Source organism: Telmatherina bonti (genome assembly GCF_933228915.1).
Source record: "Telmatherina bonti genome assembly, chromosome: 18".
Classification (NCBI taxonomy): domain Eukaryota; kingdom Metazoa; phylum Chordata; class Actinopteri; order Atheriniformes; family Telmatherinidae; genus Telmatherina; species Telmatherina bonti.
In genome coordinates, this window is record NC_136616.1 from 678,783 (window position 1) to 695,618 (window position 16,836).

Consider the following 16,836-nt stretch of genomic DNA (forward strand, 5'->3'; position numbering starts at 1 on the left):
AAACCGATATGAAACCGATAATAAACCGGTATGAAACCATTATGAAACAGATATAAAACTGTTATCACACCATTAAGAAACAGATAGGAAACCGTTATGAAACCGTTATGAAACCGATATGAAACCGATGTAAAACCGTTATGAAACCATAATGAAACCGATTTGAAACCGTTATGAAACCATAATGAAACCGATGTGAAACCGATATAAAACCGTTATGAAACCGTATGAAACCGATATGAAACCGTTATGAAACCGATATGAAACCGATATGCATCCGTTATGAAACCAATATGAAACCGTTTTGAAACCGTTATGAAACCGATATGAAAGCGTTATGAAGCCATGATGAAACCGTTATGAAACTGTTACGAAACCGATACGAAACAGTTATGAAACCGTTATGAAACCATTACGAAACCATTACGAAACCGATATGAAACCGATATGAAACCGATATGAAACCGATATGCATCCGTTATGAAACCAATATGAAACCGTTTTGAAACCGTTATGAAACCGATATGAAAGCGTTATGAAGCCATGATGAAACCGTTATGAAACTGTTATGAAACCGATACGAATTAGTTATGAAACCGTTATGAAACCATTACGAAACCATTACGAAACCGATATGAAACCGATATGAAACCGTTATGAAACCGATATGAAACCGATATGAAATCGTTGTGAAACCGATATGAAATCGATATGAAACAGTTATGAAACTGATATAAAATTTTTATGAAACCGATATGAAACAGTTATGAAACCGATATGAAACCGATATGAATCCGTTATGACACCAATATGAAACCGTTTTGAAACCGTTATGAAACTGATATGAAACCGATATGCAACCGTTATGAAACCATTGTGAAACCGATAGGAAATGGTTATGAAACCGATAAGAAACCGATATGAAACCGTTTTGAAACCGATATGAAACCGTTATGAAACTGATATGAAATCGATATTAAATAGTTTTGAAATCGTTTTGAAACCGTTATGAAACCGATATGAAACCGATAATAAACCGGTATGAAACCGTTATGAAACTGATATGAAATCGATATGAAACAGTTTTGAAACCGTTTTGAAACCGTTATGAAACCGATATGAAACCGAAAGGAAATCGTTATGAAACCGATAGGAAACCGATATGAAATAGTTTTGAAATCGTTTTGAAACCGTTATGAAACCGATATGAAACCGATAATAAACCGGTATGAAACCATTATGAAACAGATATAAAACTGTTATCACACCATTAAGAAACAGATAGGAAACCGTTATGAAACCGTTATGAAACCGATATGAAACCGATGTAAAACCGTTATGAAACCATAATGAAACCGATTTGAAACCGTTATGAAACCATAATGAAACCGATGTGAAACCGATATAAAACCGTTATGAAACCGTATGAAACCGATATGAAACCGTTATGAAACCGATATGAAACCGATATGCATCCGTTATGAAACCAATATGAAACCGTTTTGAAACCGTTATGAAACCGATATGAAAGCGTTATGAAGCCATGATGAAACCGTTATGAAACTGTTATGAAACCGATACGAAACAGTTATGAAACCGTTATGAAACCATTACGAAACCATTACGAAACCGATATGAAACCGATATGAAACCGTTATGAAACCGATATGAAACCGATATGAAATCGTTGTGAAACCGATATGAAATCGATATGAAACAGTTATGAAACTGATATAAAATTTTTATGAAACCGATATGAAACAGTTATGAAACCGATATGAAACCGATATGAATCCGTTATGACACCAATATGAAACCGTTTTGAAACCGTTATGAAACTGATATGAAACCGATATGCAACCGTTATGAAACCATTGTGAAACCGATAGGAAATGGTTATGAAACCGATAAGAAACCGATATGAAACCGTTTTGAAACCGATATGAAACCGTTATGAAACTGATATGAAATCGATATGAAATAGTTTTGAAATCGTTTTGAAACCGTTATGAAACTGATATGAAATCGATATGAAACAGTTTTGAAACCGTTTTGAAACCGTTATGAAACCGATATGAAACCGAAAGGAAATCGTTAGGAAACCGATAGGAAACCGATATGAAATAGTTTTGAAATCGTTTTGAAACCGTTATGAAACCGATATGAAACCGATAATAAACCGGTATGAAACCATTATGAAACAGATATAAAACTGTTATCACACCATTAAGAAACAGATAGGAAACCGTTATGAAACCGTTATGAAACCGATATGAAACCGATGTAAAACCGTTATGAAACCATAATGAAACCGATTTGAAACCGTTATGAAACCATAATGAAACCGATGTGAAACCGATATAAAACCGTTATGAAACCGTATGAAACCGATATGAAACCGTTATGAAACCGATATGAAACCGATATGCATCCGTTATGAAACCAATATGAAACCGTTTTGAAACCGTTATGAAACCGATATGAAAGCGTTATGAAGCCATGATGAAACCGTTATGAAACTGTTACGAAACCGATACGAAACAGTTATGAAACCGTTATGAAACCATTACGAAACCATTACGAAACCGATATGAAACCGATATGAAACCGTTATGAAACCGATATGAAACCGATATGAAATCGTTGTGAAACCGATATGAAATCGATATGAAACAGTTATGAAACTGATATAAAATTTTTATGAAACCGATATGAAACAGTTATGAAACCGATATGAAACCGATATGAATCCGTTATGACACCAATATGAAACCGTTTTGAAACCGTTATGAAACTGATATGAAACCGATATGCAACCGTTATGAAACCATTGTGAAACCGATAGGAAATGGTTATGAAACCGATAAGAAACCGATATGAAACCGTTTTGAAACCGATATGAAACCGTTATGAAACTGATATGAAATCGATATTAAATAGTTTTGAAATCAATTTGAAACCGTTATGAAACCGATATGAAACCGATAATAAACCGGTATGAAACCGTTATGAAACTGATATGAAATCGATATGAAACAGTTTTGAAACCGTTTTGAAACCGTTATGAAACCGATATGAAACCGAAAGGAAATCGTTATGAAACCGATAGGAAACCGATATGAAATAGTTTTGAAATCGTTTTGAAACCGTTATGAAACCGATATGAAACCGATAATAAACCGGTATGAAACCATTATGAAACAGATATAAAACTGTTATCACACCATTAAGAAACGGATAGGAAACCGTTATGAAACCGTTATGAAACCGATATGAAACCGATGTAAAACCGTTATGAAACCATAATGAAACCGATTTGAAACCGTTATGAAACCATAATGAAACCGATGTGAAACTGATATAAAACCGTTATGAAACCGTATGAAACCGATATGAAACCGTTATGAAACCGATATGAAACCGATATGCATCCGTTATGAAACCAATATGAAACCGTTTTGAAACCGTTATGAAACCGATATGAAAGCGTTATGAAGCCATGATGAAACCGTTATGAAACTGTTACGAAACCGATACGAAACAGTTATGAAACCGTTATGAAACCATTACGAAACCATTACGAAACCGATATGAAACCGATATGAAACCGTTATGAAACCGATATGAAACCGATATGAAATCGTTGTGAAACCGATATGAAATCGATATGAAACAGTTATGAAACTGATATAAAATTTTTATGAAACCGATATGAAACAGTTATGAAACCGATATGAAACCGATATGAATCCGTTATGACACCAATATGAAACCGTTTTGAAACCGTTATGAAACTGATATGAAACCGATATGCAACCGTTATGAAACCATTGTGAAACCGATAGGAAATGGTTATGAAACCGATAAGAAACCGATATGAAACCGTTTTGAAACCGATATGAAACCGTTATGAAACTGATATGAAATCGATATTAAATAGTTTTGAAATCGTTTTGAAACCGTTATGAAACCGATATGAAACCGATAATAAACCGGTATGAAACCGTTATGAAACTGATATGAAATCGATATGAAACAGTTTTGAAACCGTTTTGAAACCGTTATGAAACCGATATGAAACCGAAAGGAAATCGTTATGAAACCGATATGAAATAGTTTTGAAATCGTTTTGAAACCGTTATGAAACCGATATGAAACCGATAATAAACCGGTATGAAACCATTATGAAACAGATATAAAACTGTTATCACACCATTAAGAAACAGATAGGAAACCGTTATGAAACCGTTATGAAACCGATATGAAACCGATGTAAAACCGTTATGAAACCATAATGAAACCGATGTGAAACCGATATAAAACCGTTATGAAACCGTATGAAACCGATATGAAACCGTTATGAAACCGATATGCATCCGTTATGAAACCAATATGAAACCGTTTTGAAACCGTTATGAAACCGATATGAAAGCGTTATGAAGCCATGATGAAACCGTTATGAAACTGTTACGAAACCGATACGAAACAGTTATGAAACCGTTATGAAACCATTACGAAACCATTACGAAACCGATATGAAACCGATATGAAACCGTTATGAAACCGATATGAAACCGATATGAAATCGTTGTGAAACCGATATGAAATCGATATGAAACAGTTATGAAACTGATAAAAAATTTTTATGAAACCGATATGAAACAGTTATGAAACCGATATGAAACCGATATGAATCCGTTATGACACCAATATGAAACCGTTTTGAAACCGTTATGAAACTGATATGAAACCGATATGCAACCGTTATGAAACCATTGTGAAACCGATAGGAAATGGTTATGAAACCGATAAGAAACCGATATGAAACCGTTTTGAAACCGATATGAAACCGTTATGAAACTGATATGAAATCGATATTAAATAGTTTTGAAATCGTTTTGAAACCGTTATGAAACCGATATGAAACCGATAATAAACCGGTATGAAACCGTTATGAAACTGATATGAAATCGATATGAAACAGTTTTGAAACCGTTTTGAAACCGTTATGAAACCGATATGAAACCGAAAGGAAATCGTTATGAAACCGATAGGAAACCGATATGAAATAGTTTTGAAATCGTTTTGAAACCGTTATGAAACCGATATGAAACCGATAATAAACCGGTATGAAACCATTATGAAACAGATATAAAACTGTTATCACACCATTAAGAAACAGATAGGAAACCGTTATGAAACCGTTATGAAACCGATATGAAACCGATGTAAAACCGTTATGAAACCATAATGAAACCGATTTGAAACCGTTATGAAACCATAATGAAACCGATGTGAAACCGATATAAAACCGTTATGAAACCGTATGAAACCGATATGAAACCGTTATGAAACCGATATGAAACCGATATGCATCCGTTATGAAACCAATATGAAACCGTTTTGAAACTGTTATGAAACCGATATGAAAGCGTTATGAAACCATAATGAAACCGATGTGAAACCGATATAAAACCGTTATGAAACCGTATGAAACCGATATGAAACCGTTATGAAACCGATATGAAACTGTTATGAAACCGTCATGAAACGATTATGAAACCGATATGAAACAGTTATGAAACCGATATAAAACTGTTACGAAACCGTTATGAAACAGATATAAAACCGATATGAAACCGATATGACACCGTTATGAAACCGGTAGGAGACCGATACGAAACCGTTTTGAAACCGTTATGAAACCGATATGAAACCATTATGAAACCGTTATGAAACCGATGTGAAACCGATAATAAACCGGTATGAAACCATTATGAAACAGATATAAAACTGTTACCACACCATTAAGAAACAGATAGGAAACCGTTATGAAACCGTTATGAAACCGTTATGAAACCGATATGAAACCGATGTAAAACCGTTATGAAACCATAATGAAACCGATTTGAAACCGTTATGAAACCATAATGAAACCGATGTGAAACCGATATAAAACCGTTATGAAACCGTATGAAACCGTTATGAAAACGATATGAAACCATTATGAAACCGTTATGAAACCGATATGAAACCGATATGAAATCGTTGTGAAACCGATATGAAAGCGATATGAAACAGTTATGAAACCGATATAAAACTGTTACGAAACCGTTATGAAACAGATATAAAACCGATATGAAACCGATATGAAACCGTTATGAAACCGGTAGGAGACCGATACGAAACCGTTTTGAAACCGTTATGAAACCGATATGAAACCATTATGAAACCGTTATGAAACCGATGTGAAACCGATATGAAACCGTTATGAAACCGTTATGAAACCATTATGAAACCATTATGAAACCGATATGAAACCGATATGAAATCGTTATGAAACCGATATGAAACCGATGTGAAACGGATATGAAACCGTTATGAAACCGATATGAAACCGTTTTGAAACCGATATGAAACCGATGTGAAACCGTTATGAAACCGATATGAAACCGTTATGAAACCGTTTTGAAACCGATATGAAACCGATGTGAAACCGATGTGAAACCATTATGAAACCATTATGAAACCGATATGAAACCGTTATGAAACCGATATGAAACTGTTATGAAACCGTTATGAAACCGATATGAAATCGTTGTGAAACCGATATGAAATCGATATGAAACAGTTATGAAACTGATATAAAATTGTTATGAAACCGATATGAAACAGTTATGAAACCGATATGAAACCGATATGCATCCGTTTTGAAACCAATATGAAACCGTCTTGAAACCGTTATGAAACTGATATGAAACCGATATGCAACTGTTATGAAACCGTTGTGAAACCGATAGGAAATGGTTATGAAACCGATAAGAAACCGATATGAAACCGTTTTGAAACCGTTATGAAACCGATATGAAACCGATAATAAACCGGTATGAAACCGTTATGAAACTGATATGAATTCGATATGAAACAGTTTTGAAACCGTTTTGAAACCGTTTTGAAACCGTTATGAAACCGATAATAAACCGGTATGAAACCGATATGAAACAGATATAAAACTGTTATCACACCATTAAGAAACAGATAGGAAACCGTTATGAAACCGTTATGAAACCGATATGAAACCGATATGAAATTGTTATGAAACCGTCATGAAACCATTATGAAACCGATATGAAACCGTTATGAAACCGATATGAAACCATTATGAAACCGTTATGAAACCGATATGAAATCGTTGTGAAACCGATATGAAACAGTTATGAAACCGATATGAAACCAATATGAAACCGTACTGAAACCGATATGAAACTGATATAAAATTGTTATGAAACCCATATGAAACCGTTATGAAACCGATATGAAACCGATATGCATCCGTTATGAAACCAATATGAAACCGTTTTGAAACCGTTATGAAACTGAAATGAAACCGATATGCAACCGTTATGAAACCGTTGTAAAACCGATATGAAACAGTTATGAAGCCATGATGAAACCGTCATGAAACTGTTACGAAACCGATACGAAACAGTTATGAAACCGTTATGTAACCATTACGAAACCGATATGAAACCAATATGAAACCGATATGAAACCGTTATGAAACCGATATGAAACCGATATGAAATCGTTGTGAAACCGATATGAAATCGATATGAAACAGTTATGAAACTGATATAAAATTGTTATGAAACCAATATGAAACAGTTATGAAACCGATATGAAACCGATATGCATCCGTTATGAAACCAATATGAAACCGTTATGAAACCGATATGAAAGCGATATGAAACCGATGTGAAACCGATATGAAACCGTTATGAAACACATATGAACCAGATATGAAACCATTATGAAACCGTTGTAAAACCGATATGAAACAGTTATGAAGCCATGATGAAACCGTTATGAAACTGTTATGAAACACATATGAACCAGATATGAAACCATTATGAAACCGTTATGAAACCGATATGAAAGCGTTATGAAGCCATGATGAAACCGTTATGAAACTGTTACGAAACCGATACGAAACAGTTATGAAACCGTTATGAAACCATTACGAAACCGATATGAAACCAATATGAAACCGATATGAAACTGTTATGAAACCGATATGAAACCGATATGAAATCGTTGTGAAACCGATATGAAATCGATATGAAACAGTTATGAAACTGATATAAAATTGTTATGAAACCGATATGAAACAGTTATGAAACCGATATGAAACCGATATGCATCCGTTATGAAACCAATATGAAACCGTTTTGAAACCGTTATGAAACTGATATGAAACCGATATGCAACCGTTATGAAACCATTGTGAAACCGATAGGAAATGGTTATGAAACCGATAAGAAACCGATATGAAACCGTTTTGAAACCGATATGAAACCGTTATGAAACTGATATGAAATCGATATGAAATAGTTTTGAAGTCGTTTTGAAACCGTTATGAAACCGATATGAAACCGATAATAAACCGGTATGAAACCGTTATGAAACTGATATGAAATCGATATGAAATAGTTTTGAAACCGTTATGAAACCGATATGAAACCGAAAGGAAATCGTTATGAAACCGATAGGAAACCGATATGAAATAGTTTTGAAATCGTTTTGAAACCGTTATGAAACCGATATGAAACCGATAATAAACCGGTATGAAACCATTATGAAACAGATATAAAACTGTTATCACACCATTAAGAAACAGATAGGAAACCGTTATGAAACCGTTATGAAACCGATATGAAACAGATGTGAAACCGTTATGAAACCATAATGAAACCGATTTGAAACCGTTATGAAACCATAATGAAACCGATGTGAAACGATATAAAACCGTTATGAAACCGTATGAAACCGTTATGAAACCGATATGAAACTGTTATGAAACCGTCATGAAACCGATATGAAACCGATATGAAACCGTTATGAAACCGATATGAAACCATTATGAAACCGTTATGAAACCGATATGAAATCGTTGTGAAACCGATATGAAAGCGATATGAAACCGTTATGAAACAGATATAAAACCGATATGAAACCGATATGAAACCGTTATGAAACCGGTAGGAAACCGATACGAAACCGTTTTGAAACCGATGTGAAACCGATATGAAACCGTTATGAAACCGTTATGAAACCATTATGAAACCGATATGAAACCATTATGAAACCGTTATGAAACCGATATGAAACCGATGTGAAATCGTTGTGAAACCGATATGAAAGCGATATGAAACAGTTATGAAACCGATATGAAACCGATATGAAACCGTTATGAAACCGATATGAAACCGATGTGAAACCGATATAAAACCGTTATGAAACCGATATGAAACCGTTTTGAAACCGATATGAAACCGATGTGAAACCGTTATGAAACCGATATGAAACCGTTATGAAACCGATATGAAACCGTTTTGAAACCGATATGAAACCGATGTGAAACCGATGTGAAACCATTATGAAACCATTATGAAACCGATATGAAACCGTTATGAAACCGATATGAATCTGTTATGAAACCGTTATGAAACCATTATGAAACCGATATGAAACCGTTATGAAACCGATATGAAACCATTATGAAACCGTTATGAAACCGATATGAAACCGTTATGAAGCCATGATGAAACCGTTATGAAACTGTTACGAAACCGATACGAAACAGTTATGAAACCGTTATGAAACCATTACGAAACCGATATGAAACCGATATGAAATCGATATGAAACAGTTATGAAACTGATATAAAATTGTTATGAAACCCATATGAAACAGTTATGAAACAGTTATGAAAACGATATGCATCCGTTATGAAACCAATATGAAACCGTTTTGAAACCGTTATGAAACACATATGAACCAGATATGAAACCATTATGAAACCGTTATGAAACCGATATGAAACCATTACGAAACCGATATGAAACCAATATGAAACCGATATGAAACCGTTATGAAACCGATATGAAACCGATATGAAATCGTTGTGAAACCGATATGAAATCGATATGAAACAGTTATGAAACTGATATAAAATTGTTATGAAACCGATATGAAACAGTTATGAAACCGATATGAAACCGATATGCATCCGTTATGAAACCAATATGAAACCGTTTTGAAACCGTTATGAAACTGATATGAAACCGATATGCAACCGTTATGAAACCATTGTGAAACCGATAGGAAATGGTTATGAAACCGATAAGAAACCGATATGAAACCGTTTTGAAACCGATATGAAACCGTTATGAAACTGATATGAAATCGATATGAAATAGTTTTGAAATCGTTTTGAAACCGTTATGAAACCGATATGAAACCGATAATAAACCGGTATGAAACCGTTATGAAACTGATATGAAATCGATATGAAATAGTTTTGAAACCGTTATGAAACCGATATGAAACCGAAAGGAAATCGTTATGAAACCGATAGGAAACCGATATGAAATAGTTTTGAAATCGTTTTGAAACCGATATGAAACCGATATGAAACCGATAATAAACCGGTATGAAACCATTATGAAACAGATATAAAACTGTTATCACACCATTAAGAAACAGATAGGAAACCGTTATGAAACCGTTATGAAACCGATATGAAACCGATGTGAAACCGATATGAAACCGTTATGAAACCGATATGAAACCGTTTTGAAACCGATATGAAACCGATGTGAAACCGTTATGAAACCGATATGAAACCGTTATGAAACCGATATGAAACCGTTTTGAAACCGATATGAAACCGATGTGAAACCGATGTGAAACCATTATGAAACCATTATGAAACCGATATGAAACCGTTATGAAACCGATATGAATCTGTTATGAAACCGTTATGAAACCATTATGAAACCGATATGAAACCGTTATGAAACCGATATGAAACCATTATGAAACCGTTATGAAACCGATATGAAACCGTTATGAAGCCATGATGAAACCGTTATGAAACTGTTACGAAACCGATACGAAACAGTTATGAAACCGTTATGAAACCATTACGAAACCGATATGAAACCGATATGAAATCGATATGAAACAGTTATGAAACTGATATAAAATTGTTATGAAACCCATATGAAACAGTTATGAAACAGTTATGAAAACGATATGCATCCGTTATGAAACCAATATGAAACCGTTTTGAAACCGTTATGAAACACATATGAACCAGATATGAAACCATTATGAAACCGTTATGAAACCGATATGAAACCATTACGAAACCGATATGAAACCAATATGAAACCGATATGAAACCGTTATGAAACCGATATGAAACCGATATGAAATCGTTGTGAAACCGATATGAAATCGATATGAAACAGTTATGAAACTGATATAAAATTGTTATGAAACCGATATGAAACAGTTATGAAACCGATATGAAACCGATATGCATCCGTTATGAAACCAATATGAAACCGTTTTGAAACCGTTATGAAACTGATATGAAACCGATATGCAACCGTTATGAAACCATTGTGAAACCGATAGGAAATGGTTATGAAACCGATAAGAAACCGATATGAAACCGTTTTGAAACCGATATGAAACCGTTATGAAACTGATATGAAATCGATATGAAATAGTTTTGAAATCGTTTTGAAACCGTTATGAAACCGATATGAAACCGATATGAAACCGATAATAAACCGGTATGAAACCGTTATGAAACTGATATGAAATCGATATGAAATAGTTTTGAAACCGTTATGAAACCGATATGAAACCGAAAGGAAATCGTTATGAAACCGATAGGAAACCGATATGAAATAGTTTTGAAATCGTTTTGAAACCGATATGAAACCGATATGAAACCGATAATAAACCGGTATGAAACCATTATGAAACAGATATAAAACTGTTATCACACCATTAAGAAACAGATAGGAAACCGTTATGAAACCGTTATGAAACCGATATGAAACCGATGTGAAACCGTTATGAAACCATAATGAAACCGATTTGAAACCGTTATGAAACCATAATGAAACCGATGTGAAACCGATATAAAGCCGTTATGAAACCGTATGAAACCGTTATGAAACCGATATGAAACTGTTATGAAACCGTCATGAAACCATTATGAAACCGATATGAAACCGTTATGAAACCGATATGAAACCATTATGAAACCGTTATGAAACCGATATGAAACCGATATGAAATCGTTGTGAAACTGATATGAAAGCGATATGAAACAGTTATGAAACCGATATAAAACTGTTACGAAACCGTTATGAAACAGATATAAAACCGATATGAAACCGTTTTGAAACCGTTATGAAACCGGTAGGAAACCGATACGAAACCGTTTTGAAACCGTTATGAAACCGATATGAAACCATTATGAAACCGTTAAGAAACCGATGTGAAACCGATATGAAACCGTTATGAAACCGATATGAAACCATTATGAAACCGTTATGAAACCGATATGAAACCGATATGAAATCGTTGTGAAACCGATATGAAAGCGATATGAAACAGTTATGAAACCGATATGAAACCGATATGAAACCGTTATGAAACCGATATGAAACCGATGTGAAACCGATATGAAACCGTTATGAAACCGATATGAAACCGTTTTGAAACCGATATGAAACCGATGTGAAACCGTTATGAAACCGATATGAAACCGTTATGAAACCGATATGAAACCGTTTTGAAACCGATATGAAACCGATGTGAAACCGATGTGAAACCATTATGAAACCATTATGAAACCGATATGAAACCGTTATGAAACCGATATGAATCTGTTATGAAACCGTTATGAAACCATTATGAAACCGATATGAAACCGTTATGAAACCGATATGAAACCATTATGAAACCGTTATGAAACCGATATGAAACCGTTATGAAGCCATGATGAAACCGTTATGAAACTGTTACGAAACCGATACGAAACAGTTATTAAACCGTTATGAAACCATTACGAAACCGATATGAAACCGATATGAAATCGATATGAAACAGTTATGAAATTGATATAAAATTGTTATGAAACCCATATGAAACAGTTATGAAACAGTTATGAAACCGATATGCATCCGTTATGAAACCAATATGAAACCGTTTTGAAACCGTTATGAAACACATATGAACCAGATATGAAACCATTATGAAACCGTTATGAAACCGATATGAAACCGTTATGAAGCCATGATGAAACCGTTATGAAACTGTTACGAAACCGATACGAAACAGTTATGAAACCGTTATAAAACCATTACGAAACCGATATGAAACCAATATGAAACCGATATGAAACCGTTATGAAACCGATATGAAACCGATATGAAATCGTTGTGAAACCGATATGAAATCGATATGAAACAGTTATGAAACTGATATAAAATTGTTATGAAACCGATATGAAACAGTTATGAAACCGATATGAAACCAATATGCATCCGTTATGAAACCAATATGAAACCGTTTTGAAACCGTTATGAAACTGATATGAAACCGATATGCAACTGTTATGAAACCGTTGTGAAACCGATAGGAAATGGTTATGAAACCGATAAGAAACCGATATGAAACCGTTTTGAAACCGATATGAAACCGTTATGAAACTGATATGAAATCGATATGAAATAGTTTTGAAACCGATATGAAACCGTTATGAAACTGATATGAAATCGATATGAAATAGTTTTGAAATCGTTTTGAAACCGATATGAAACCGATATGAAACCGATAATAAACCGGTATGAAACCGTTATGAAACTGATATGAAATCGATATGAAACAGTTTTGAAACCGTTTTGAAATCGTTATGAAACCGATATGAAACCGAAAGGAAATCGTTATGAAACCGATAGGAAACCGATATGAAATAGTTTTGAAATCGTTTTGAAACCGTTATGAAACCGATATGAAACCGATAATAAACCGGTATGAAACCATTATGAAACAGATATAAAACTGTTATCACACCATTAAGAAACAGATATGAAACCGTCATGAAACCATTATGAAACTGATATGAAACCGTTATGAAACCATTATGAAACCGTTATGAAACCGATATGAAATCGTTGTGAAACCGATATGAAAGCGATATGAAACAGTTATGAAACCGATATAAAACTGTTACGAAACCGTTATGAAACAGATATAAAACCGATATGAAACCGATATGAAACCGTTATGAAACCGGTAGGAAACCGATACGAAACCGTTTTGAAACCGTTATGAAACCGATATGAAACCATTATGAAACCGTTATGAAACCGATGTGAAACCGATATGAAACCGTTATGAAACCGTTATGAAACCGATATGAAACTGTTATGAAACCGTTATGAAACCGATATGAAACCGTTATGAAACCGATATGAAACCATTATGAAACCGTTATGAAACCGATATGAAACCGATATGAAATCGTTGTGAAACCGATATGAAAGCGATATGAAACAGTTATGAAACCGATATGAAACCGTTATGAAACCGATATGAAACCGATATGAAACCGTTATGAAACCGATATGAAAGCGATATGAAACCGATGTGAAACCGATATGAAACCGTTATGAAACCGATATGAATCCGTTTTGAAACCGATATGAAACCGATGTGAAACCGTTATGAAACCGATATGAAACCGTTATGAAACCGATATGAAACCGTTTTGAAACCGATATGAAACCGTTTTGAAACCGATATGAAACCGTTATGAAACCGATATGAAACTGTTATGAAACCGTTATAAAACCATTATGAAACCGATATGAAACCGTTATGAAACCGATATGAAACCGTTTTGAAACCGATATGAAACCGTTATGAAACCGATATGAAACTGTTATGAAACCGTTATAAAACCATTATGAAACCGATATGAAACCGTTATGAAACCGATATGAAACCATTATGAAACCATTATGAAACCGTTATGAAACCGATATGAAACCGTTATGAAACCGATATGAAACTGTTATGAAACCGTTATAAAACCGATATGAAACCGTTATGAAACCATTATGAAACCGATATGAAATCGTTGTGAAACCGTTTTGAAACCGATACGAAACCGATACGAAACCATTATGAAACCATTATGAAACCGATATGAAACCGATATGAAACCATTATGAAACCATTATGAAACCATTATGAAACCGATATGAAACCATTATGAAACCGATATGAAACCGATATGAAATCGTTGTGAAACCGTTTTGAAACCGATACGAAACCGATATGAAACCGTTATGAAACCATTATGAAACCATTATGAAACCGATACGAAACCGATATGAAACCGATATGAAACCATTATGAAACCGATATGAAACCAATATGAAACCGTTTTGAAACCGATATGCATATTTAAACTTTTAATGATTTGCAGGATTGCTGCTCAGGCCATGCATTAAACAACGAAAAGGGGGGACCTGTGAAAGCCTGGCAACCCCCCCAGCTGAAGCAGACACTTCCTCTGGGTAAGCAGGGACACTTACTTGCTGATGTACTCAGCATTGAGCACCTTGTTGCAAACTTTACACTTGAAGCAGCCCAGATGCCAGTGCTTGTCCAGCGCTACCAGAGACTGTTCGTTCTTAAACTCCTTCCCACATCCGCAGCAGTCTGCAAACAGATTAACGGAGATTAGCTGCTGTTTGCTGAGGAATGAGGCTGATTCCTGGTCTAAGTGCGAAAAGCTTTACGGTGCGGTTGGTATTGGTAGAGTACTGACTGTGGACAGCCTGTATGGGTGCAGGACTGTTGGCAGGAAGAGGCTGGGTACACTTCTGGCAGATACACTCCTTCCCGTTAAATGTCACCCGATCGCCGGCTGGAAATGGCTGTCTGCAGACAAAAAACACAGAGAAGGACCGGCAGTTTGAGATAAAGCCCTCACAAGATGCTTATTTTATTTCCATTTTTAAAAGAGTAAAAAAAAAGCAAACTGAAACACAGAGAAGCAGCTTCCAAGGATTCTGCTACGTCGAAATAAATGTGACATTACCATCCAGTCAGAGGCTTTATCTCGCGGTTAAAAAGGGAAATTCCAGGTTTTAAAATGAACTGTAATTAATTTAATCTCTGATATCAGTCAAGTTGATTTCACATAGAGAGAATTTGCTCGTCCTTGTGATGGTGACTGAAAATGTCTGAACCCAGGCTGACCGTATGTGGTGACGTCTGCCATGCACCTGAAAACGCTGCTGCAGTTTGAAGAGCCCAGTGGTCTGAAATGTAAGACCACATCTGCTGTCTTCTGTTCAAATGAATGTTAGATTCAGACAACAGTGACAGAACTGGTTGACCAATGACTGAAAGGTTGACAGTTCGAATCCTCCCCAGCTAGAAAAGTCGCTGGTGCTCATCGGCTGCCATGTTTCCATCAGTCTGACCCGTGCAGCTGTTGCTATACATGTATATTGCAGAACACTCGTTACAAACGACAGCTATGAATCAGAGGGAGTGGCCATGACCTGTGGATTCCCTCAGGGGTCGGTCCTTGGACCTCTTCTGGCCCTCGGCCACTAAGTCTGGAAACTGGAGACTCGGCCACCAGGTCTGGAGCCTGGAGACCCGGCCATCGGGTCTCGGACCTGGAGACTAGGCCAACAAGTATTGAACCTGGAGACTCGGCCAACAAGTATTGAACCTGGAGACTCGGCCAACAAGTCTGGAACCTGGAGACTCGGCCATCAGGTCTGGAACCTGGAGACTCGGCCATCGGGTCTAGAACCTGGAGACTCGGCCGTCGGGTCTAGAACCTGGAGACTCGGCAACTAGGTCTGGAACCTGGAGACTCGGCCACCATGTCTGGAGCCTAGAGATTCGGCGACCAGGTCTGGGACCTGGAGACTCGGCCAT

At 35.6% G+C, this 16,836-nt stretch overlaps 1 protein-coding gene across 6 annotated transcripts in view; it reads right to left on the reverse strand.

The window, feature by feature from the left end:
- The window catches only part of ablim2 (actin binding LIM protein family, member 2), a 250,183-nt gene that overhangs the window by 141,412 nt on the left and 91,935 nt on the right, over positions 1–16,836 (reverse strand). For all 6 annotated transcript variants that reach the window (XM_079257457.1, XM_079257456.1, XM_079257458.1 and 3 more), the window contains exons 4-5: positions 15,707–15,819; positions 15,471–15,597 (exon numbers count right to left, since the gene is read on the reverse strand). In XM_079257457.1, the coding sequence (XP_079113583.1) occupies positions 15,471–15,597; positions 15,707–15,819 (240 nt within the window). The remainder of the gene's footprint in view (positions 1–15,470; positions 15,598–15,706; positions 15,820–16,836) is intronic.